The sequence below is a fragment of the Schistocerca cancellata genome, chromosome 3 (assembly GCF_023864275.1).
Source record: "Schistocerca cancellata isolate TAMUIC-IGC-003103 chromosome 3, iqSchCanc2.1, whole genome shotgun sequence".
NCBI classification, from domain to species: domain Eukaryota; kingdom Metazoa; phylum Arthropoda; class Insecta; order Orthoptera; family Acrididae; genus Schistocerca; species Schistocerca cancellata.
Window position 1 is genome coordinate 266,423,399 of NC_064628.1, and position 27,866 is coordinate 266,451,264.

Below are 27,866 nucleotides of genomic sequence, written 5' to 3' on the forward strand. Positions count from 1 at the left end.
GTTTTACGTATGCTCTAGCAATGATGATCAATACTAATGATATTTTTGATAATTTATGGTGGCCGTCTTCCTTTGGTCACCATAGGGAGCTGGAGTGTTCAGAGGCACTGCACAAGTGACTGAGAGACTATTGCCATGGGAGGCAAGCAACTTCACTATGCCCGGAAAAGGAAATGATGAAGGCCATAACAAAAGGCTGTCTGCAGGGGTCAATGTGTGTTCCAAAGTTTTTTGGGATGTAGCACTGGAATCCGCATTACAGAAGTAATATTAAAGTGGTAATGTAAGCAGACTGGTATCATTTGCCAATGGTGTGCTGTTCACGGAAAGCAGAGACTCAAGAAAAATTATAAAAGATAAATGTAATGCAATACTCCATGAGCTCAAAGGATGGTGTAGAAGTGTCAAATTATCACTGGCATCTCACAAGAACATGTACCTCTTGCTGAAAGGAAATATAGTAAGAAATCCTAAGATAGAATTAAATGCTGTAGCTATTAGAAGACTTGCAGTAACAAGGTGTCCATGGGTATTCATGGATAACTTTACACACCAATAGAGTGGGCTTGCAGGAAAGGTACTAACATGATGAACAAAATTATAGCCATTGCAAATAGGCACTTTCAGCTTTGCTTGAACACAATCAGAGCATATCTCAAATCTGTATTAGTATCAGTCATGGGATATGGTGTGAGCATTTGGTCTCATAGATTGTAGCTTATGATGCCAGCTTCAGTAGCCAGTACATTTGAACATGGAGTGCTGTAAGATTGATAGGTGCCTACTACACTACTCAAATGATGCATTGTTAGCAACTCTGGGAACATATGCACTGGATTTGAAAATTAAGGAAAATACAGCACTTTATTAGTTAAAGAAAGGAAATCAAATGGAAGTATGACGGATACTTGGAACTGAGGCCAAAAAAAAAAAAGTTAATAGGAGATTGCATACTGCAACTGTGGCAAAATGAATGGGCCTCATCAGGCACTGGAAGGAGGACATACGAATTTCACCCTAACACTAGGGAGAGACTAAAAATGAGATTTCTCCAGCCATCGAGTGGACTGATGCAATACCCGACTCATCATGGCCCATATGCTACATACCTGTACAATATCAAAAGGCAGATTAATGACAGTTGCACCTGTGGCTATCTGAGCACTGAAGAGCACACATTGTAGGACTCTGTGCAGTATGAAGATGTACAGTATGTGATCAAAAGTATCCGGACACCCCCAAAAACAATCATTTTTCATATTAGGTGCATTGCACTACCACCTACTGCCAGGTACTCCATATCAGTGAAGTTAGTAGTCATTAGACATTGTGAGAAAGCAGAATGAGGTGCTCCACAGAGCTCACGGACTTTGAACGTGGTCAGGTGATTGAGTATCACTTGTGTCATATGTCTGTGCATGAGATTTCCACACTCCTAAACACCCCTAGGTCCACTGTTTCTGATGTGATAGTGAAATAGAAACATGAAGGGACACCTACAGCATGAAAGCATACAGGCTGACCTCATCTGTTGACTGACAGAGACTGCCGACAGTTGAAGATGGTCGTAATGTGTAATAGGCAGACATCTATCCAGACCATTACACAGGAATTCCAAACTGTATCAGGATCCACTGCAAGTACTATGACAGTTAGGAGGTGGGTGAGATAACTTGGATTTCATGGTCCAGCAGCTGCTCATAAGCCACAAATCACACTGGTAAATGCCAAACAACACCTCGCTTGGTGTAAGGAGTGTAAACATTGGACGATTGAACAGTGGAAAACTGTTGTGTGGAGCGATGAATCATGGTACACAATGTGGTGATCCAATGGCAGGGTGTGGGTATGCCAAATGCCCAGTGAATGTCATCTGCCAGCGTGTGTAGTGCCAACAGTAAAATTCAGAGATGGTGGTGTTATGGTGTGACCATGTTTTTCATGGAGGGGGCTTGCACCCCTTGTTGTTTTGCGTGGCATTAGCACAGCACCAGCCTACATTGATGTTTTAAGCACCTTCTTGCTTCCCACTGTTGAAGAGCAATTCAGGGATGGTGACTTCATCTTTCAACATGATCGAGCACCTGTTCATCATGCACGGCCTGTGGCGGAGTGGTTACATGACTATAACATCCCTGTAATGGACTGGCCTGTACAGAGTCCTGACCTGGATCCTATAGAACACCTTTGGAATGTTCTGGAACGCCGACTTTGTGCCAGGCCTCACTGAATGACATCGATACCTCTCCTCACTGCAGTAGTCCATGAAGAATGGGCTGCATTCCCCAAGAAACCTTCCAGCACAGGATTGAATGTATGCCTGCGAGAGTGGAAGCTGTCATCAAGGCTAAGGGTGGGACAACACCATACTGAATTCCAGCATTACCAATGGAGGGTGCCACAAACTTGTAAGTCATTTTCATCCAGGTGTCCGGATATTTTTGATAACATTGTGTAGTGGGTAATGGTCAATAAACAATGCTGGCTCCCTGAGAAACATTGAAGAACAAGTCAACCTCTGGCATATTGGATAATACTGCAGCCACAGCATGCAGGAAGATCAAGGAAGACTTCACAAGGAACCGAACCACACAGCAGTATATTACCATCCCAGTTAGATTAGATACTCTACAGAGAGAGGGAAGACAACTGAGGTCAGTGACCACTGCATGAAATGGTTTTTCAAGAAATTAGATTGTGTTGGTGCAAGCGATCATGGAAATGTGAATTTTAAGACATTACACTTGAACAAGGAATTTCTTCGAAAGTGGAAATGCCGCTGATGTGCTGCTCTAAGCCCAAGGAATCCAGCAGACAATGACTGTTGACTGGAGCAGTATGAGTGCAGACCCAGCAATGGAAACAAATATGAACAGTTTAGATGCACTCTAATAAGAGAACATAAACAGTATGTAAACTGTAGACCTAAAGTAGTATTGATGGTTGGTTGATTAATATTTATTTTAATTACTCAATGTCTCACTTGATTTCAAACCATTTTCTTCCTATTGACATTTGATGTGACTGAACGAGTTATAAGTGACACAAAAGACTGAAAGTCACACTGTGGGTGGTGGCAGAGTCAAGGGAGATTTTAGGCTGTTGTGGAGAGGGGAGTGTGAGAGAGAAAATGCTAACATAATCCATGACTGGCAATGCCAACACAACTTGCACCATTTAGGTTCACTGCACCATGATGACGGTCAAGTACGTTTCACATTACTTTTTGCAGGACTGACATAATGACGATGTGTTGGTGCTGTGTAGGTGACCAGGAATGAGGGTATCAATTTGTCTAGCACTATAGTGCCAAGTTGATCTTCATGGGTATGTTAGTGATGCAAGACTCTCAGTTATAGCACCAACATTCTATTTGTGGTTGCGCTACATGTGAAATATTTGTGACAAGGAAAAACATGAATTTTACTGCTGCTTGTTACACTTGCAGGAATGTAAGCTGCCTTCTTAGTTTCTGCCTAAATACACTCTTGGAAATCACCACACATTCAGTAATAAAAAGGCAAATTTTTATTCCATCCTTCGTTCTCTAATCAGACAGAAATGTTAAATACCACTGAATATTGCAGAATGGTTGAATTACAATCATAACCAAGTTCCACAAAGTGATAACAAATGCAAAGTTGAAAACAACTGTGAACCTATAAGCTCTATCTCAGCTAACCATGACATTATCAATTATTGCACAGCTTACTCATCTGAATTTTGTATTGTGCATTAGGTAGCATAAAATCTCTTGAAACCTTACATCACTGATGCTTTATTAATTGACATTTAATGGTAAGTGTGGCATATTTATGACATACTTTCAATGCACTGTTTCTCTGAAACTGTATGCTGTGCACGTATTTCACACACAATGAAGGAAATAAATAATTGAACTGCACACAGTTAACATATGGGTCATTCACAAGTGCTCACAAAAGTCAATAGGCGAAAACCCACTAGTGAAGTTACCACCGCAAAAAGTGGTGTGAAGTCTACTTGACCCAATTAAGCTGCCACTCGCTACAGAAGGAAAACACACACCCCAACATGTTAAATTCCAACACCTATCACAGTAATTCACAGTCTTCTGTTTAAATCACCAAGCTCATCAAGTTTTGCTTTTTTCTGGCTGAATTCAAAGAAAAGATGTCTCAAAAATGTGTGTTTTGATATATAATTTGTCGTTGTAGCATGTCAAAAAATAGCTCAATTAACTTGTACCCAGATACCAATTTCAATTTGTTGACAAGTTTTTACTTGCTGTTGTATAACTATGACTTTTTTAAGAACTGATCAAATTCATTATCATAAATTATTGTGTTAACATTGTACTGTACATTTAATTTCCTTCACTTACACAGATTTTGTACAATGTATTAGTGAGGATTCCATTTTTTAATTATTTATGCCAATTATATATGTTTTGCTTGTGTTTGGGGGGTTTTAGCGTTTTCCTCAATTCTACATTTTCCACAATTTTGTATTTTTTAAGCCTGGACTGCACAAAAGTGTAATATAGGTGTTTCACAGGACATAGTTTCACTTATGTGTATCATAAGTAAAACTATTGAGTTGCGTAAAAGAAATACTGAATATCACGAATACAATATGAGGAGAAAGTATGATATCCACAATAAATGTAAAAATCTGACAAATGTGCATAAGGGTGGCCAAGATGCTGGTGCAAAAGTTTATAATGATCTCCCTCCAGATATTAAATGTATGTTACACAACAATTCCACATTTAGGTAACCTATGAGGCAAGTTCTTCTCGAAAGGTCATTTTACAGTTTGGAAAATGTTCTTAGTCACAATGAAAAACTCCTAGGACTCTAAACTCTGTGGCTGAAGTAATATAATGTAAGACTGAGCAATTACGTAGATACGCATGCAACATACATAGTTCATTTCAGTGGTTTTTTCCTTATTTTTCACTTGCTATATCTATACGAGAAGAGGAGGTCAACATCTAGGAAGGTGGAACAATGGGCTGAGGAGAGCCACGTGAAGAGAAAGTGTTGAGGTTGTGAAGGAACAAAGATAGTGTGTCTTGGCCCTGGGCCCAGATCATGAAAATATCATCAATGAACCTGAACCAGATTAGGGGTTTGGTGTTTTGGGAGGCTAGAAAGGTCTCCTCTAGATGGCTCATAAAAATGTTAGCATAGGAGGATGCTATGTGGGTGGCCATGACTTTGGCATGGATTTATTCATATACCTTCCCTTCAAATGAGAAGTAGTTGTGGGTTAGGATAAAGATAGTAAGATGTATGAGGAATGAGGTAGTGCATCTGGCATCTGAAGGACATTGGGAAAGGTAGTGTTCAACAGTGGTAAGATGGTGGGCATGAGGGATGTTGGTGTGTGGGTAGGTGGCATCAACAGCAACGAGTAGGGATCCAGGAGGTAAAGGGGTGGGGATGGCAAAGAGCCAGTGAAGGAAGTAGTTAGTGTCTTTGACATTGTAGGCTAGATTATGGGCAATTGGTTGTTAATGTTGGTCAATGAGTACTTAAATTCTTTCAGTGATGATGATGATGAGGTCCCATACTCCAAGGAGCGCAGGGGACAATGCAGGAGACCCGCACCATCATACTAGGCAAGGTCCTAGTGGAGGTGGTTTGCCATTGCCTTCCTCTGACCATAATGAGGATGAATGATGATGATGAAGATGACACAACAACACCCAGTCATCTCGAGGCAGGGAAAATCCCTGACCCTGCCGGGAATCGAACCCGAGACCCCGTGCGCAGGAAGCGAGAACGCTACCACAAGACCACCAGTGAGGGCACAATAACCAGCCACAAAGGGGCATCCACGATTATTGCACTTATGGATTTTGGAGAGCATGTAGAAGGTAGGTGTGCAGGGTGAGGAGGGAAATGGATTCAAGGTAAATGGTCTGGGACGGGCCTAAGGCTTTAAGCAAGAATTGGAGTTTGTGTTGGACTTCTGGGAGGGGATCACTATGGCAAAGCTTATATGTGGAGGAGTCAGACAACTGGCAGATGCCTTCTGCCAGGTAGTCACTGTGATTCATAACAACGGTGGTGGAACCTTTGTCCGCAGACAGGATTGTTAGGTCAGGATTTGTTTTGATGTTGTGTAGGACTGGTCTTTCTTCTAATGAAAGGTTGGTGTTCTGAGGAAGGGACCTCGGGAAGGATGATGGGGCCAAGTTGGGGTTTTCCCCCCACAACCACAATCCTCCCACCACCTCTAAAAGCCAGCCACAAAGGAGTATGCCCTTCATCACCCAGTACCACCCCAGACTGGAACAAATAAACCACATCCTTCACCACAGATCTGATTACCTGTCATCATGCCCAGATATGAGGGACAACCTACCCAATACACTCCCCACCCATCTAAAGTGATGTTCTGCCATCCACCCAAACTCCACAAAATCCTAGCTGTTCCTTCACCATTCCAAATCCCAACCTTTTGCCACAAAGAACACATCCCGGTGGAAGACCTAGGTGCAAAACCTGTCCAGTCCACCCAACCATCACTTGCTATTTCAGTCCTGTCACAGGCTTACCCTATCCCATGAGGGGACAGGCCACATGTGAAAGCAGCCATGTCATTTACCAGCTTTGCTGCAATCATTTCACAGCTTTTTATATTGGTATGACTACCAACCAGCAGTCCACCAGGATGAACAGCTGTCACCAAACTATGGCCAAGAGCAAAGTAGACCACCCTGTGGCACAACATGCAGCTGAACATAATGCTCTTAATTTCAAAGGCTGCTTCACTACCCAGATCATCCGGATCCTTCCCTCTACCACCAGCTTTTCTGAACTGTGCAGATGAGAGTTATCCATCAAGACATTCTCCACTCCCGTAATTATCCTGGCCTCAACCTATGGTAACATACCATCCCCACAACCTCCATCCAACAGTTTCCACCCCCTCTGTCCTTTCAGCTGCTTCCTGTTCTCATCTCCCACCTTGTTTATTTGCATCTCTCTGCAAACACGTCCGCCCATCTTTCCGCATTCCTCTCTCTTTTTGTTCCTTTTTTTTCCTTACCTCCCCACCCCACAACCTACTGACGCTGCAACTGTTGGCAGTCTAATGCCTGCACACTCTACCAGACTGTGTTTGTCTCTCTCCCCACCCGTAGACTACTATCCCTTCTCCTTCCACTTCCCCACCCCCTTCAGACTGCTGCTCGCATCCCACGTGATGTTGCATTTCTGTCCAAGATGCTGGAGTTGGCAATAATGTGTATGTGAGGTGTGCTTGCTTGTGTGTGTGTGTGAGAGAGAGAGAGAGAGAGAGAGAGAGAGAGAGAGAGAGAGAGAGAGTGAGTTTCTATGGGACCAAACTACTGAGGTCATCGGTCCCTAGACTTAGACACTACTTAAACTAAGTTGTGCTAAGAACAAAACACACACTCATACCCGAGGAAGGACTCGAACTTCTGGCAGAAGGGGCCGTGCAATCCATGACGTGGTGCCTCAAATGGCATGGCCATTACACGTGACTATGTGTATGTGTGTGAAAGTTGTGTGCGTCTCTCTCTTTATTGCCGAAGGCTGTGGCCAAAAGCTATATGTGACTGTCTTTTAATCATCCCTGTTTGCAACTTGATGTGTTTTCTATACAGTAAGTAGCAATCTATATTTTCCTACATTGCTAATATTACTTTTGTCATTTTTGTACACTAAGTACTGATTGAATCAGAAAGCTCAAACAGATTGTCATATTAAAAAAAATGAACTGACACATTCCATATCCTTGTAAGCTTATCATAGATGGATTGATGGAGTAAGAAACAAATCAATAAATAAAGGAAAAAAATTAAATGGGTCATTAGGACATTCTGTTCACTATAAGTCCACACATAGAAACCTGTATCGGCAGACATCTAGCTGCCACTACCCTTCACACACTCTGAGTGTCCTTTAAATAATGGTGCATTGACAATCCGCGTTCAAGGGAAATGGATATTCTTCACATAAGGTTAGCACAACTTTAGCAAGGAGCAAATGTAAAATGTTGCAAAATGAAGAGGATAAAGAGCTGTTCAGTTCCTGAGAATTCCTCTCATATGTGGACAAAATTCCATCTAAATTGGAGAATATCCTAAATGAACATTATGTAAAAGTTGTTGTCCAGCCATCCACATAGATCTGCAAGCTTCTTGGTGCAATAAAGGGTGATTTGCATTTGTGGAAGAGTGAAGTCTACAGAATAGCACAACAACGTGACAAAACCTTCATAGTCAGACCACACACAGTACAAGAAAGGGACGTGGAGCATCAATGCCACACATGCTTTTCACAGCCAAGTAAATCAACCATAAGTAACCACTGTATATCCATAGGACATTTTATGGGTTATTCTGTCACAAAAATCTTCGGGATGATGAAATACTTTTGTGATTCAAGTGTTATGAAATATGTGAAACTACTTTTGCAGAAGATCTCATCAACTGTGACAGTATTTTCAACTGAATGAGGTGTGTTATCCTTTGGAAATGATGTGTATTTAATCCAACCAATAAAATGTGAGGCAGGCAACTCCCATTATCTTATTATCACAAATATAGAATCACGGCTGCATCATAGGCGTACACGGATTCATCAACTTTCTCATCCGGCAAAAGATTTAATCTTCTTATTATTATAGATATACTGTAGCCCACCACAAACAGTGTGGTGGAATTGTTTTCACTTAATTAATACAGAAGGCATCAAGATTTGAAGCTACCATAATGTCTTCAGCTTACAAAATTACATGTGTCAAAATTGGAACCTAAGAACACGCAACCAAGTTAACTTTGTAGACCAGTTGTCCATATTTATGGAAAAGTGATTAGTTTCGCTTAATTGTCCATAATTCAAAAGTTAATAATTAATTAAGATTCAATTTCAAGGCATCAACCAAAAACCCTGATACGATGCATTCCTGCCACAAGGCACAGCTATAAACAGTGGGACATGAGCCGAGAGCAATTAGCAGAAGTTCAGTTGCCAGCAGTTGTAAGTTACTTGTAGGTCAGTCAAACTGTGAATTCGTGAGAGGACAGAATACATTAATTTTAATGGCAAAAGCTGATGTGAAATATAAGATGCAGGGATACTATAAGAACTGCAGAGAAATAAGTTAATGTAATGACAATGGTGGGCGAGCAAAGTTATTTAGTTAACTTTCAACTGTGGCCTTATATACAAACAAGCTGTGAACAATTACTATCTGGCATCATTGAACAGTATATGATTTGTGAGAATAAACTGCCAATAGATAACAATGCTGTGCCCCATATTTTTTAATAAACATGCCTGCAACTTCAAATCCGAACGCAATTCCACTTCCCAGAGACCAACAGTTGCAGAAGTTTAACACGAAAAGAAACACAAATCATAAATAAAAACATTTCACTTTGACCACCAGATTTTAACTCCATGGATCCACAATTTGAGAGAGTGATCCCATGCAATAATACCATTATACATGCACCTGTACACCTCACATGGAGCAATTCAGCAGTGGTTACGGAACTTTATTGGGTTGGTCATGCATCCAAGACCTCAGTACATGCCCCATCACACTAACTTTATCTATCAGCTTAGCAACATGCAGCAGCAATGTCCAGTGTGAAACTGACTTGCAGATGGCTGCCTGTCGTCAGTTAAAATTTCGTGGCAAGATGTCAATGTCATCAGACTGCAGAATCAAAACCTCATGGAATTACATCTTCTTAGAAGATGTGATGAATCTTAGTCTGGAATCTGCAAAAGGATACCAGTCAAAAAATAATACTAGTATCATATAACACCACCTCAAGCTTTGGTAACATCCACAATTCAGTGAGGAAGAGTCCACAAATTTCAAGTATGCCACATCCAACTGAAGCTATTCATTGATGATTCAATCCTGTAGAGCCACCATATCCTGAGGATACTGACTGCTACATTTACAAACAGTTCCAGAAATTTTCTATAGGATTAAGATCCAGTGATTCAGAAGGATAGTCCAGGTGTGACATGTTGCCTCGGTGTTGATCAAACCAGGAGCATAAGTGTGCAGCACTGTGAAGATAGTGGTTGTCATCTTAAAATATGAGAGTGTCCACAGCATATTCATCACTAAGATATAGAAGGAAGAACAACACTTAGTAACCAACCATGTTGAATAAACATTCTAGTTCATGTTCACAGTAACCTAAATGAATGGACCCCAAATATTCGCATAACCACATTGGCATGAACTACACCCTCATGTACTGTGGGTTACATGCCTTGCTAGTTCACTGATGCATTACATGCCTTGCAAAATTGTTACTAATTAGACCACACTACACACCTCCAACTAGCTACTGTCCAGTTTCTGAGTTATTTGTTCTCTTCAACAAGTGCAGCGTTGCATGCTGCTATGATCAATGACCTTTTGTGAAGTATCTCAGTGCAAATGTCCACTGCAAAATGGTTGCTTTGTTATATTCACCCAGAAACTGATTGAGATGGCTCTGCATTGACTGACAGCAATAACTCAAATAAGGTTTGAAGCTGATCATCACTGACATGATATGAACCTTATCTCTGGTCCCTGTCAGTCATGACCTTTCTAGAGTCACTGTTCTTACATCATGACACATGGCTGCATGTGTTACACCATTCATTGTAGACACATTTGACTGTCCATGTTGATATATCAACAAATTAATCAACTTCATTCATGGTGTAGTCATGGTCACATCCAATCACAAAGGCTCCTTTCTTCCATTAGGTCACGTCTCCACATCAACCCATCTTACTGTGTTGATTCCATACAACTGAGTGATGCATACGCAACACTTCACTGCCATGACTTACACCACTGGTGGGGGGTCTCACTACTGCCAGGCACCAGTTTTATACCATCTACAGTGCTCCAAACTCAATTTTGCACTCTTTTAGGAGAGTCACTAACATTCAATCATTCAATCTGGAGAGTTTATTATTTTCACAATTTTGTACTCCCTTCTTAACTAATACATTTATCTCAGTTGTGACATGCAGAAAAAACTTAAGAAAGATTATTTAATCAAAATATGATGCAGTGATGCCAAGTGCATGGTGTGGCATTGATTTTGTCAAGACTGAGAAAATCAGAGTTACTATGATGAAAAACAGATCCTATATATAAGTGCATGGTGTGGCATTGATTTTGTCAAGACTGAGAAAATCAGAGTTACTATGATGAAAAACAGATCCATATATATATATATGTCTGCTTGTGTCTGTATATGTGTGGATGGATATGTGTGTGTGTGTGCGAGTGTATACCCGTCCTTTTTTCCCCCTAAGGTAAGTCTTTCCGCTCCCGGGACTGGAATGACTCCTTACTCTCTCCCTTAAAACCCACATCCTTTCGTCTTTCCCTCTCCTTCCCTCTTTCCTGATGAGGCAACAGTTTGTTGCGAAAGCTTGAATTTTGTGTGTATGTTTGTGTTCGTTTGTGTGTCTGTCGACCTGCCAGCACTTTCATTTGGTAAGTCACATCATCTTTGTTTTTAGGTATATATATATAAAAAGAAAGATGATGAGACTTACCAAACAAAAGCGCTGGCAGATCGATAGACACACAAACAAACACAAACATACACACAAAATTCAAGCTTTCGCAACCAACGGTTGCCTCATCAGGAAAGAGGGAAGGAGAGGGAAAGATGAAAGGATGTGGGTTTTAAGGGAGAGGGTAAGGAGTCATTCCAATCCCAGGAGCGGAAAGACTTACCTTAGGGGGAAAAAAGGACAGGTATACACTCGGACACACACACATATCCATCCACACATATACAGACACAAGCAGACATATTTAAAGACAAAGAGTTTGGGCAGAGATGTCAGTCGAGGCGGAAGTGCAGAGGCAAAGATGTTGTTGAATGACAGGTGAGGTATGAGTGGCGGCAACTTCCCGTTATCCCCCAGGCCTCAATCTCCGCTAATTTCAAGTTGCCGCAACTCATACCTCACCTGTCATTCAACAACATCTTTGCCTCTGCACTTCCGCCTCGACTGACATCTCTACCCAAACTCTTTGTCTTTAAATATGTCTGCTTGTATCTGTATATGTGTGGATCGATATGTGTGTGTGTGTGTGTGCGAGTGTATACCTGTCCTTTTTTCCCCCTAAGGAAAGTTTTTCCGCTCCCGGGATTGGAATGACTCCTTACCCTCTCCCTTAAAACCCACATCCTTTCATCTTTCCCTCTCCTTCCCTCTTTCCTGACGAAGCAACCATTTGTTGTGAAAGCTCGAAATTTTGTGTGTGTGTTTGTGTGTTTTTTATTGTGCCTATCTACCAGTGCTTTCCCGTTTGGTAAGTCATGGAATCTCTGTTTTTAATATAGATATGGAATCTCTGTTTTTAATATATATATATATATATATATATATGGTTATAATAGAAGGAAACATTCCACGAAGATATATATATATATATATATATATATATATATATATATATATATATATATATATATATATATATATATATATATATATATATATAGTTATAATAGAAGAAAACATTTCACGAATATATATATATAAAAGAAAGATGATGAGACTTACCAAACAAAAGCGCTGGAGGTCGATAGACACACAAACAAACACAAACATACACACAAAATTCAAGCTTTCGCAACAAACTGTTGCCTCATCAGGAAAGAGGGAAGGAGAGGGAAAGACTAAAGGATGTGGGTTTTAAGGGAGAGGGTAAGGAGTCATTCCAATCCCGGGAGCGGAAAGACTTACCTTAGGGGGAAAAAAGGACAGGTATACACTCGCACACACACACATATCCATCCCCATATACACAGACACAAGCACATAATGAGGGAAACATTCCACATGGGAAAAATATATCTAATAAGAAAGATGATGAGACTTACCAAACAAAAGCGCTGGCAGGTCAATAGACACACAAACAAACACAAACATACACACAAAATTCTAGCTTTCGCAACCAACAGTTACCTCGTCAGGAAAGAGGGAAGGAGAGGGGTATACACTCGCACACACACTCATATCCATCCACACATATACAGACACAAGCAGACATATACAGAGGCAAAGAGTTTGGGCAGAGATCTCTCTATGTGTGGATGGATATGTGTGTGTGTGCGAGTGTATACCCATCCTTTTTTCCCCCTAAGGTAAGTCTTTCCGCTACCGGGATTGGAATGACTCCTTACCCTCTCCCTTAAAACCCACATCCTTTCATCTTTCCCTCTCCTTCCCTCTTTCCTGATGAGGCAACCGTTGGTTGCGAAAGCTTGAATTTTGTGTGTATTTTTGTGTTTGTTTGTGTGTCTATCGACGTGCCAGCACTTTCGTTTGGTAAGTCACATCATCTTTGTTTTTTAATATAAGAATGATTGCCTTTGTATATGCCAAACAAGTAAATTAAATAGAGAATATTGTCTCAGCTGTGTGACTAAATTCATGATGTGATAGGTCACAGTTTGTAATAAGGGATGGGAAGTCATCAAGTAAAACAGAAGTGATACCTGCCATTTCCCAAGGAAAAGTTACAGGCACTCGGCTGTTCCCAATCTATAAACAATTTAGGAGACAATCTGGGCGGCCCTCTTAAATTGTTCATAGACAATGCTGTCATTTACTGTCTAGAAAAGTCATCAGAAGATCAAAACCAACTGCAAAATTACATAGACATCATATGCATATGGTGTGAAAAGAGGAATTGACTCTCAATAAGGAAAAGTTTGAGATCATGCACATGAGTACTAAAAAAAATCTGTTAGATTCCTGTTACATGATAAATCAAATAAATCTAAAGGCTGTCAATTCAACTAAATACCTAGGAATTAAAATTACAACAACTTAAATTGTAATGATCATGTAGATAATGTTGTGGGGAAGGCAAACAAAATGCTGAATTTTATTGGCAGAGCACTCAGAAGATGCAACACCGTCACTAATGAAACTTCCTGGCAGATTAAAACTGTGTGCCTGACCGAGACTCGAACTCGGGACCCTTGCCTTTTGCGGGCAAGTGCTCTACCATCTGTGCAACCGAAGCACAACTCACTTTACTTCTGCCAGTATCTCGTCTCCTACCTTCCAAACTTTACAGAAGCTCTCCTGCGAACCTTGCAGAACTAGCACTCCTGAAAGAAAGGATATTGTGGAGACATGGCTTAGCCACAGCCTGGGGAATGTTTCCAGAATGAGATTTTCACTCTGCAGCGGAGTGTGTGCTGATATGAAACTTCTTGGCAGATTAAAACTGTGTGCCCGACCGAGACTCGGGACCTTTGCCTTTCGCGGGCAAGTGCTCTACCATCTGAGCTACTGAAGCACGACTCACGCCCAGTTCTCACAGCTTTACTTCTGCCAGTCACTAATGATGATACCTACATTATGCTTGTCCATCCTCTGCCAGAGTATTGCTGAGTGGTATGAGATCCTTACCAGATAGGATTGATGGAGGACATCAAAAATGCCCAAAGAAGGGCAGCTCTTTTCATATTTCATGAAATAGGGGAGAGAATGTCATGGATATGAAAAGTGAGTTGGGATAGCAATCATTAAAACAAAGGCGCCTTTCATTTATGGTGAGATCTCTTCACAAAATTTCTTTCACCAACTTTCACCTTTTAATGAGAAAATATTTTATTGCAGTCAATCAACAAAACAAGACATGATCATCACAATAAAATAAGAATAAAATAAAAGAAATCTGAGCTTGTATGGAAAGATTTGAGTTTCATTTTCCCCGTGAGATGTTACAGAGTGGAACAGTAGGGAAATAGTCTAAAGGTGGTTGGAAGAACACTCTATTCAGCACTTAAGTATGAACTGCTGAGCAGCTGTACAGATATAGATGTCTCTAATTTGTAAACTTGATCAGACAGAATTCTTGATCTACTGGAGACAATAAATTAGTAAGCAACAATTACTTTACCACTTGAATATATTATTTGTGAAGAAGAGGTCACATATGTGCTATGAACTGAAGCTTACAGTCTAAGAAGAACACCATCACACTCAATAAACATTGCAGCATTATGGTACTGTTGCAACAATTGTGTAGAAAACTTCTCAGTGCCAAATCTACATCTACATCTATACTCGACAAACCACCATGAAGTGAATGGCAGAGGGTATGACCCAAAAATGGAGGAAGAATAACTGTTTCAATCCTCTGTAAATGCAGTAATTATTATAATCTTATCCTCATGATCCCTATGTGAGCGATACATAGGGGGTTTGTAGTATATCCCTAGAGTAACAATTTAAAGCTAGTTCTTGAAACTTTGTTAACAGACTTTCTCAGGATATTTCCAGAATGAGATTTTCACTCTGCAGCGGAGTGTGCGCTGATATGAAACTTCCTGGCAGATTAAAACTGTGTGCCCGACCGAGACTCGATAGTTTACATCTGTCTTCAAGAGTCTGCCAGTTCAGTTCCTTCAGTATCTCTGTGACACTCTCCCACAGATTAAACAAACCTGTAACTGTTCATGTTGCCCTCCTCTGTACATGTTCAACATCCCCTGATAGTCCTATTAGGTATGGGTCCCACACACTTGAGCAATATTCTAGGATGGGTTGCAATGCATGAGTGCATGAGTGATTTGTAGACTGATTGCACTTCCTTAGTATTCTACCAATAAACCAAATTCTACCACCTGCTATGCCCAAAACTGAATCTATGTGATAATTGTATTTCATATCCCTCCAAAGTGTTACATCCAGGTATTTGTGAGTTGGCTGATTCCAACCATGACTCTTGATAGTATAGTCATAGAATACAACATTTTTTCCATTTTGTGAAGAATGGTAAAAACAAATTACAACTGTTCATCTGCATTCCATATAATCAAGTGAAAAATATTACATGGGAGGTCAAATGTTGTAAAAAAAAACTATTTTAAATAGTTCAATAAACTATTTTCATACAAAAACAAAATCAAAAGATGAAATTCATGAATCATTAAAACAACCAAACTAATGGTACACAGGAATTGTTCAAAAAATGTACACACTTAATCTTGTTGTTTCTGAGTTTGTTGCAGATTAACCAATTTCTAAATATATAAGTTAAAGAATGAAGGACGCAAAAGAACTCTATAGGAATTTTGTGGTTTTCCTCATATTTTACCTGACATTCAGTTGGCCAGCGAGCAGCTTGCTGTGGACAGTCTAATTCTTTAGGCAAGGCAAACAGATCACGTGGTTCCTTCAACTTCGCAACTGGACGCAGAGTCCTATTATCAGTGTTGATCTCCACTTGATTTGATTTCAGAGTGTTCTGTAGAAAGCTGCTGAGGTAACTTCCTATATATTTTTAAAAACAGAATTTATTCAGTATGACTAAAATGTAATTTCATTTGGAATGGCTTACTTTACATCACAACATGTATTTCAAAACAATAAAATGAACCATCATTTTAAATTCTGAAACTGAAATGCTCATTTCCTTGATTTCTAAAACCAACAGCCTACAAACTATGAGGTACAGGCAGTTTGTGACTAATCTTTTTTGCCCTTCTCTTCTATTGGCACCCTTGATTCAAGCTAGAAACCATAATACAGCATTTGCTATTTATTTCTTTGAAAAAACTACCCTCGCAAACTGAGACTGAACTATTGTTGGAGGAACAGTGTGGGAATCACAAATATTTCTTACCAAAACATAATAAAATTTGTCACTGTTAGCATGAGGCAATGTCAATAGAATGATGTTAGCTTTCTTGTAGTAGTGACAGATTTTCTAACTGCTAATGTGAAAGATTTTAGTAAAGTACAAAACAGGAACTTTTGAGTTCAAATTTAATCAATGCATTTCCCTAAAAGACACTTAAACAAAGCTTTCAGCCACAAACTTCATCAGCAAAAGAGAAACAGAGAAACACACACTATTCATACACACAGGCAAACACACCTCATGCACACATGACCATCAAGTCCAGCAGTTTGGGACAGAATGTAACTATCACGTGGGATGGAAGCAGCAATCTGGAAGAGGCAGGGAAGGTGAAGGGATAGTAGTATTTTATCTTCCTTCCCCTTCATCTCTTCTCCTGGTTGAAGGAGGCACTGGGTCCAGAAGTTTGCATAAGTAAAACCTTTTTTTATATGTGTGTTGTCCTGCTGCCACTTGGTGGTTAGATTTTTTATTTATGCAATTCCATTATATTAAGAAAAAATGTTTGTTTCATAAACAACTTCTCCTTATATCAGTGCACATGTGTGCACTTGTTTACATTTACATCACAGCTTAAAACTCATTGTGGATACACAGTCTTCGATGTAAATAGTTCAATTAAGTTGAACTGTGTACTTCAAACAATGTGCATTCATGATGTATTTAACTCATCATGTAAACAAAAACAAGTGTCAGATGTCTACTGTTACGCAATTCAACATCACACAAGCATCAGTGTTATGTTACATGTGTAGACATCCCCAGATAGACAACATGTTTTTTAACTATTTTGTTTTTATTTATGACAAACTGTTTTTACTTTTACTAAACCTGGGGGAAATGTGCTACATACCATCCACGATAATGCCAACATGACATGCGTGATACAGTCATAATCTAACAGGATGCACAAAATAAGTTTTTTAAAGATCAGAAAATTACAGTCTTAACTGCTGAAGCCATTCAGTAGGAATAAATAGCATTGAGAGGGATCTTAGCTATTAAATTTTCTTGAAAGAAAATTCCATAATCATATTTTTGGCACACAGGAGACAAATCATTTGTATGAGGCTGCAGCTGATGAGTGGTAGCAGTATTTTAACATTAATGTAATACTGTATTGTCTACTTAATAAGATTAATGATAAATTTCACCAATTATGAACTCCTCTGAGTAGTAACATCTCTCAAGTCCAATATCATGCAGAAACATCTTATTTAGAATTCTCTTTTTGTTCCAGATATATTTTAATCCCAATTTTTTGGAGAGGAATGGGTCCAAGCCTACAATTTTAGACAATGAGTAGGGAGCATAAAATTATCTTAATTTTTGTTTCATGAACATGGCCATCCTTCAGTAGTTCTTCTTTGCTGTGCATATGCTAAACATGATGATTTTCAAATGCACTGGGAGCACACTGCTGCCTGGTGCAGGTTTCTAAATAATGGGTGACATAATTCCCATGGATGTGCAAAACATATTTCCAAAATTTTTTCTACACGTCCATTATATGCAGAATGAAAATCATAATTTATAACTGATTGAAAACAATTAGGATTTGATATTTTCCACATGCCCATGTCAGTAGTACTAAATTAAACCTACACGGCAAATACAAACCTCTTTTGGATATTGCAAACTTTACAGAAGGAGTATTCCCAGAAAAATTAAAAGTAAGCAAACTGGTAGCAATATTTAAGAAAGGAGACAAAAATGATCCAAATAACTACAGCCCAATGTCTTTAATCTCTGGTTTCTCAAAAATACTAGAGATGCTCATGTATAGTAGGTTGACCACATTCCTGGAGAAACACAATATTCTGATTCCAGCATAACATGGTTTCCAAAAAGGGAAATCTACAGAAACCGCCATCTCAAACCTCACAGAATCTGTTATAGATGTATTAGACAAAAGAAACTCTGTGTCTGCTATGTTTCTGGATTTGTCTAAAGCGTTTGACACAATCACCCATACTACACTTATTGAAAAACTGGAAAACTATGGTTTCCGTGGACATGAAGTCAAGTGCATAAAATCATACATTAGCAACAGAAAGCAATATGTGGAAACAGACACTTGATGCAGATTTGAAATCAGAAATATTAATGTTGTGACTCGCCAATTATTCAAAGTGCCGCCGCGCAATTACGCACGTCCTCTACGTGTGGCGCTGTCTGCCAGCCATGCAGCAGCTGCGCCACCTAAGCAGCCAGCCAAGCAGCGGCTGCTAGACTGAGACTCAGTGTTTAATCGAATGCCGACTTGTACACAGGTCAACTTACTCAGTGACTTATATGTGTTGTTGTGTTGTCCGAAATATGTGTTAAATTTGAAGATTTAACAATTGGCGACGAGGTAGTGGATTTTTCCTTTTCACCGTTGACTCACAGGGTTCCATGGCTACTGTCGAGCAGCTCTTGCAAAATCTCCTTGAACAGCAAACGCTTCTAACAGTGGCGATTCGCGATTTCGTCGCGGCGTCAAATGCGGGGCGTTTCTCGTCGTTGGCTGTACCTCCTTTTCCACCTTACGACGAGATGGCGGAAGACTGGCCTGATTATGAAAAACGTCTTCGACAGCACTTCTTAGCATTTCATGTCACGGACGAACAACCATGTAAGTCTCTGTTCCTTTCCTGGGTTTCACCTCAAATGTATCGGTTGTTGTCGCAATTGGCTCCTTTGAAGGATCCTGCGTCTTTGTCCTTTGCTGAAATGTGCTCCCTTCTGTCTGTCTATTTTCAAAGCAAACGCATGTGGTAGCCTCTCGTGTTGCCTTTTATCGTTGTCAAAAACAACCAAATCAGTCCTATCACGCTTGGGCTGCTGAACTTCATGGCCTCAGTCGAAAGTGTCAATTTGTTACTGACGTTCACAAAGAATCCTATGCCGATTCCATGGTACGAGATGCTATTATCCAGTCGGCGCCTGACAAAGAAGTTCGGCAACGTGCCCTTCAGTTGGCGGGCAATTACGGACGTACAATAAACAGAAGATTTCTCTCTTGAGACAGTTTAATGCTGAGGTATCTTACAAATCCATCGTTCACACTGTTCCCATATTTGTGGTCGACCAGAGCAACGCAGAAAATCTTTTTGGTTTCGATGCCTTTCGCGTTTTTGGGTTCTCCATAGATGACTCTGTCAATATTGTCTCTGACGCTATTACTTATGCTCAACTGGATTCCTTGTCAACGACATTTTCGTCCCTTTTTTCTCCTGGGTTAGGCCGTGCAAATGACTTTGAAGCTCATATCAAGCTCAAACCCACTGTTCGGCCTAAGTTTTTTCAGGCTCGGCCCATTCCTGTGGCCCTTCGTGATCGGGTAGAACGGGAGTTGGATCGTCTCACTGCTTCAGGGGTCTTGCTTCCTGTCACTTCCAGTGAGTGGTCCTCTCCTGTCGTTGTAGTTGCTAAGCCCAATGGTGATATTCGTCTCTGTGGCGACTTCAAAGCCACTGTAAATGCTCAATGCCTCATCGACACTTACCCTATGCCCCGTCCTGAAGAACTGTTCACTAAACTCGCTGGAGGACAGTATTTTTCTAAAATTGATCTGTCGGAAGCTTATCATCAACTTCCTCTCGACGCTGCTTCCCGGCAGTTTCTGGTCCTTAACACGCCTTTCGGCCTCTATCAATACCAACGCTTGCATTCGGGGTTGCTAGCGCCCCGGCTCTCTTTCAGCGATTCTTGGAACAATTATTGCTCCCTGTCCCGGGGTGTATCAATTACATGGATGACATTTTTGTCACTGACTCCACCACTGAAGAACATCTTCAAAATCTCCGCACACTTTTTAATGTCTTACAGACTGCCGGTCTTAAGTGTAATCTTCAGAAATCACAATTTTTTCAGGCATCTATCATGTACTTGGGGTTTCAACTCTCTCGGGATGGTATTCGTCCGCTTCAACACACTGTTTCTGCGATCGATGCCCTTCCTTGCCCTACATCTGTTAAGGAACTGCAGGCCTTCTTGGGGAAAATAGCATACTATCACAAGTTTTTACCATCTGCGGCATCGGTGGCTCAGCCGTTGCATCGCCTGTTGCATAAAAACATGCCTTTTCACTAGTCCGCGTCGTGACGTGGCTTTCCGGAAATTAAAGACTATGCTGAAACAGGCCCCGTGCCTGGCTACTTATCGACCTGGCCAACATCTTGTTCTTGCCACAGACGCCTATCAATAGGGGGTCGGTGCAGTCCTTGCGCACCGTTTTTCTGACGGTTCGGAACAACCCATCGCTTATGCCTCCAAAACGCTCACGGATGCCCAACAAAAGTATTCTCAAATTGAGAAAGAAGCTTTGGCCATCATTTATGCTCTTCATAAGTTTGGTGTTTTTCTCTATGGCTCAAAATTTCATCTTGTTACGGATCACAAACCACTCATTTCCTTGTTTCATCCATCAACGTCACTTCCCGACAAGGCTGCACCTCCAGCGTTGGGCTCTTTACTTGTCCCATTTCAATTATGAGATTCATTTCCCGCCAACAGCTCAACATGCGAATGCTGATGCTTTGTCTCGCCTTCCAATGGGTCGTGATCAGGCATTCGATAGGGACGAACTTTTGTTTTTCCACCTGGATGTTGCCGAGCAGCGGGTTGTGGACGGGTTCCCCATCACTGGGGACAGGCTGGCGGCTGCTACGGGTTCTGACCCTACCCTCTCCCGGGTTTTACGCTGTATTCAGAAGGGTTGGCCAGATTGCCCAACCGCTAAGACTTCTGATCCATTGCGGAACTACTACACTTTGCGCTACCGCCTCACGGCTAGGGATGGTGTTACCCTCCTCTCCACTGACAATGCTTCGCCGCGTATTGTGGTACCTGTGTCTTTCCGTGCTTCGGTCTTGCGCCTCCTTCACCAGGGGCACTGGGGTGTGTCTCGCACAAAATCTCTGGTGCGCCGTCATGTGTACTGGCCTGGCATCGACTCTGAAATCGCACACATGGTCGCTGCCTGCGGCCCTTGTGCGTCACAGGCCGCTGCCCCGAAGTCATCTTTGTCACTGTGGCCTTCGCCTGAGAAGCCCTGGGAGCGCATTCATGCTGACTTTGCGGGACCCTTTTTAGGTACTTATTGGCTCCTCGTAATTGACGCCTATTCTAACTTTCCTTTCATTGTCCGTTGCACGTCACCTACCACCGCGGCAACCACCAGTGCTCTCGCCCGCATTTTTTCTTTGGAAGGCCTCCCCTCTACTCTTGTTACTGATAATGGTCCGCAATTTGCCTCTTCCGACTTTGCGGATTTTTGTGCTCGTCACGGCGTTACGCATGTCACGGCCCTGCCGTTCCATCCACAATCCAACGGTGAGGCTGAACGATAGGTCAGCACATTTAAGGCTCAGATGCGGAAACTTCTGACTTCTTCTGCTGCTGATGATGCGCTTCTCCAGTTCCTGGCGTCTTACTGTTTCACCCCCATGGGCGATCACAGCCCGGCTGAGCTCTTACATGGCCGACAGCCCCGCACGCTACTTCATCTTCTGCGGCCTCCCACCTCACGGCCGCAGGTGCCTTCACTTGGCCGGTTCACCGCCGACGACCTCGTCTGGGTGCGGGGATATGGCAGGCGGCCAAAATGGAGCCCGGGCCGCATCTTACGACACCGTGGCAGACGCCTGTATGAAATCCAGATGGACATGGGTGTTGCAGTGCGTCATTCGGACCAGCTTCGGCCTCGGGTGCCAGCAACGCGTGTTCCGAATGCCGCCACACCACCTTTGGCTCTACCTGAGGCTCGGGATCTTGGCATCTCTCAATACTCACAACGCAGCCCTCTCACTGTCATTGTGATGCCAGCACCAGAACGGATGCCACCAGGAGACATGCCCATGCAGGAACCGGAGGACCAGCCTCTGTCAGAGTACATCTACTCGCCTCCTCCTCCAAGGGACGCCGACACATCGCCCATGTCTCCTGTCATATCAACTGGACTTGCCGCAACGGGCAGATTGGTGCATGGGGCCCCAGCAGATTCGACCCCTACGTCTCCTGTCATCTCAACCCGTTATCATCAGGGACACTTCCGTCCGTACGGGAAGCCTCCTCCTCGAGACTTTACGGCGAGTCTCACAACGCCTATGGACGTTAGCCATCTCCAGGACACCTCCATCAAGACCAGTGCAACAATTTCAAAGGGGGGAAAAGTGTTGTGACTCGCCGATTATTCAAAGTACCGCCGCGCAATTACGCACGTCCTCTATGTGCGGCGCTGTCTGCCAGCCATGCAGCAGCTGCGCCACCTAAGCGGCCAGCCAAGCAGCGGCCGCTAGACTGAGACTCAGTGTTTAATCGAATGCCAGCTTGTACACAGGTCCACTTACTCAGTGACTTATATGTGTTGTTGTGTTGTCTGAAATATGTGTTAAATTTGAAGATTTAACAATTAATTATGGAGTGCCTCAAGAATCTGCACATGGGCCACTTCTGTTCAAACTATTTGTAAACAATATTGATGTCAGTGAGGAAGATAAAAAAATACAATATGCAGATGACACAACACTAATGAATGTAGAAAAAAACTGGAAACACTGGAAAGAAATGTGTTTATGTCAGTAAATAATACAGCACAGTGGCTTATACAAAATGACTTAATTTTAAATCTTAAAAAGACAATGTTAATGGTGTTCACAAATAGAGAAAAGGAAAAAGACACAGATATTTTCATAGATGAAACAAGACTGGAAGAAGTTATCACTAATAAATTTCCGGGGATTAGAGTTGACAATAAGCTCCAGTAAAGTCAGCATATAGATAATGTTTGCTGTAAATGAAGCAATGCATCATTTGTTATGAAGCACATGCATATTATACCAGCAAGAAGCTTCTATGTACAGTGTACCATTCTCTAATTTAGCCATACCTACAATATATAATTACTGTTTGGCGAAATTCTAGCAGCAAAAATAGAAAAAGAATATTAGGTGGCAAAAAGAGAGAGAGAGAGAGAGAGAGAGAGAGAGAGAAAGAAAAAAAGCAAAAAAGCTGTAGGACCACCTTGAACAAGAAACAAAGAGACTCATGCAGAACTGTTTTCCACACTCTAAAAATACTGACATTTCCATCTCTATACATTTACAAAACAATAATACCATTGACAAACTGCCTATTGGCTTCTGTCTCGGGTTCTTCGGCCGACGTTCATCTAATGATTTTTCTGACGTTTCGCCAGCACGAGTGGCTGGCATTGTCAAAGCTTCACCCTCCATTGCCGGTGGTGAACTGGAGCCGAGCTCGCGGGCGCAGACTATATGTACCTGGTGTGCCAACGTCCGAGGGCTTCTCCGCGGTCATTTCCGGTGCAGTTCTCCTCTTGCTACCTGCGACGGTCGTTCGCTGCAGTACGGGAAGCCAGGATCCGTTTACCTTAAGGCTTTCCTCTTTCTTGTTCAAACTGTTCGCGTGTTTTTGTATTTCTACAGCTTCTCTGAACAAGCGCGTGTGATAGTGGTTTTCTACAGCCAGAACTTCCGTGTCGGCGAATTTTATTACGTGGTCGGTCTCATTCAGTGCGTGTTCTGCCAAGGGCGATTTCTCCACCTGCCCCAACCTGCAATGTCGCTTATACTCCTTGATCCTGGTGTTAATGGATCGTCCAGTCATTCCGACATAAACTTTTCCGCATGTGCATGGTATGCGGTATATTCCCGACATTGCAAGTGGATCTCTTTTCTCCTTCGCCGATCTAAGACACTCTTTGATCTTCCTTGTCGGTTTGAAAATCATCTTTACACCATGTTTGCGCAATATACGGCCGATTCTGTCCGTCACTCTGGGAATGTATGGCAGAAAGGCCGTACCCGACATTTCTTTTTCTGGTTTCTTACTTCGCTGAGTGTTTGGCTCAGTTACACTTCTAATATAATTTGTGGAGTACCCATTGCTCCTCAGGATAGTTTCCAGGTGTTGCATTTCTCGTTTGAGGTGTTGCGGCTCACATATTCGTCCTGCTCTCGTTACGAGCGTACTAATCATGCCTCTTTTCTGGCTCGGGTGGTGGTTTGACAGTTTGTGCAGGTATCGGTCCGTGTGAGTCGGTTTTTGATACACGCTGTGTCCCAGGTTTTCGCCGTCCCTTGTGACCAGCACATCTAGAAATGGCAGTTTCTTGTCCTTTTCTACTTCCATGGTAAATGTTATGTTGGCATGGAGGCTGTTCAAGTGTCTTAGGAAGTCACCGAGCTGTTCTTCACCATGGCTCCACACCGCGAAAGTATCATCGACATACCTGTACCACACCTTAGGTTTGCAAGACGCTGATTCCAGTGCCTGTGCTTCGAATTGTTCCATGAAGAAGTTGGCCACCGCTGGACTGAGAGGACTACCCATGGCGACGCCTTCCAGCTGTTCGTAGAAATCGCCATTCCGCGTGAAATAGCTCGTGGTGAGACATGCATGGAAGAGCTTTCTGATGTCTAGCGGGAAAATGGAACCGATGTGCTCCAGAGCGTCACTGAGTGGCACTTTCGTAAATAACGAAACAACATCAAAGCTGACCAGGATGTCGTTTGGTGCAAGTTTCAGTTTCTTCAGCTTCTCAATGAAATGTCCTGAGTCCTTAATGTATGTGTCGGTCTTCCCCACGTGTGGCTGGAGCAGAGAGGCCAAGTGTTTTGCCAGTTTATATGTCGGTGATCCAGGAGCACTAACGATCGGTCTCAGTGGAATGTTGTTCTTATGGATCTTGGGTAATCCATACAGCCGAGGTGGTAGGGCTTCTGTGTTGCGCAAGTTTCTCTGTATGTCCGCCGGCAGAGGAGACGCCTTGATTAATCGATTCGTATTCCTTGTGATACGTTGCGTCAGATCTGCGCTTAGTTTTCGGTACGTCGTCGGATCTAATAGGTCTCTGATCTTTTGCTCATAATCTTCGGTCTTCATTATGACGGTCGCATTCCCCTTATCGGCAGGCAGTACCAATATACTCTTGTCGGCGTTGAGATTCTTAATGGCTTGTACCTCTTCTTTCTTCAGGTTGCAAGCTGGTGGTTTTGCTCGGCGCAGTATCCTGGCTGTTTCCATGCGTATTTCCTCTGCCCTTTCACAAGGAAGGGCACGAATGGCTGCTTCGGTGTTGGCAATGATGTCCTCCATAGGTATGGTTCTCGGGATGATAGCGAAATTACCTCCTTTTTGAAGAACAGACACTTCCTCTTCAGTCAATTGTCATTCAGTGAGGCGGACATACAGAGAAACCTGCGCAACACAGAAGTCCTACCACCTCGGCTGTATGGATTACCCAAGATCCATAAGAACAACGTTCCACTGAGACCGATCGTTAGCGCTCCTGGATCACCGACATATAAACTGGCAAAACACTTGGCCTCTCTGCTCCAGCCACACGTGGGGAAGACCAACACATACATTAAGGACTCAGGACATTTCATTGAGAAGCTGAAGAAACTGAAACTTGCACCAAACGACATCCTGGTCAGCTTTGATGTTGTTTCGTTATTTACGAAAGTGCCACTTAGTGACGCTCTGGAGCACATCGGTTTCATTTTCCCGCTAGACATCAGAAAGCTCTTCCATGCATGTCTCACCACGAGCTATTTCACGCGGAATGGCGATTTCTACGAACAGCTGGAAGGCGTCGCCATGGGTAGTCCTCTCAGTCCAGCGGTGGCCAACTTCTTCATGGAACAATTCGAAGCACAGGCACTGGAATCAGCGACTTGCAAACCTAAGGTGTGGTACAGGTACGTCGATGATACTTTCGCGGTGTGGAGCCGTGGTGAAGAACAGCTCGGTGACTTCCTAGGACACTTGAACAGCCTCCATGCCAACATAACATTTACCATGGAAGTAGAAAAGGACAAGAAACTGCCATTTCTAGATGTGCTGGTCACAAGGGACGGCGAAAACCTGGGACACAGCGTGTATCGAAAAACTGACTCACACGGACCAATACCTGCACAAACTGTCAAACCACCACCCGAGCCAGAAAAGAGGCATGATTAGTACGCTCGTAACGAGAGCAGGACGAATATGTGAGCTGCAACACCTCAAACGAGAAATGCAACACCTGGAAACTGTCCTGAGGAGCAATGGGTACTCCACAAATTATATTAGAAGTGTAACTGAGCCAAACACTCAGCGAAGTAAGGAACCAGAAAAAGAAATGTCGGGTACGGTCTTTCTGCCATACATTCCCAGAGTGACGGACAGAATCGGCCGTATATTGCGCAAACATGGCGTAAAGACGATTTTCAAACCGACAAGGAAGATCAAAGAGTGTCTTAGATCGGCGAAGGAGAAAAGAGACCCACTTGCAATGTCGGGAATATACCGCATACCATGCACATGCGGAAAAGTTTATGTCGGAATGACTGGACGATCCATTAACACCAGGATCAAGGAGCATAAGCGACATTGCAGGTTGGGGCAGGTGGAGAAATCGCCCTTGGCAGAACACGCACTGAATGAGACCGACCACGTAATAAAATTCGCCGACACGGAAGTTCTGGCTGTAGAAAACCACTATCACACACGCTTGTTCAGAGAAGCTGTAGAAATACAAAAACACGCGAACAGTTTGAACAAGAAAGAGGAAAGCCTTAAGGTAAACGGATCCTGGCTTCCCGTACTGCAGCGAATGACCGTCGCAGGTAGCAAGAGGAGAACTGCACCGGAAATGACCGCGGAGAAGCCCTCGGACGTTGGCGCGCCAGGTACATATAGTCTGCGCCAGCGAGCTCGGCTCCAGTTCACCACCGGCAATGGAGGGTGAAGCTTTGACAATGCCAGCCACTCGTGCTGGCGAAACGTCAGAAAAATCATTAGATGAACGTCGGCCGAAGAACCCGAGACAGAAGCCAATAGGCAGTTTGTCAACAAGTGGCCACGAAAGCCTCAATAATTTTGTAATAATACCATTAATAAAAGGAAATGCAGTACTATACATTTTAAACATAAAAGCCAGCTGAGAAGTATACTACACTAACTGAGAGTTGCTGAAAAAGGTACTCAATACTTGGGTGACAAACTCATAAAGTACCTTCCAAAGACTTTTCAGGACAATGTGAGTAGAAAGACATTCCAAAACCTTTAAACAATCATTTAATGGAGAAAGAATTTAATATTGTATAAGAGTATATGTATCCACGAATGAAAAATGCTATTACTACTGTTATAGTGGTACTGTAACTAATTGAACATATTATGATACGTAAATAACA

At 42.3% G+C, this 27,866-nt stretch overlaps 1 protein-coding gene across 1 annotated transcript in view; it reads right to left on the bottom strand.

The window, feature by feature from the left end:
* Positions 1–27,866, bottom strand: part of LOC126174922 (cytosolic carboxypeptidase Nna1-like) — a 551,652-nt gene that overhangs the window by 478,260 nt on the left and 45,526 nt on the right. The window contains exon 2 of the mRNA XM_049921363.1: positions 16,132–16,307. Within this exon, the coding sequence (XP_049777320.1) occupies positions 16,132–16,307 (176 nt within the window). The remainder of the gene's footprint in view (positions 1–16,131; positions 16,308–27,866) is intronic.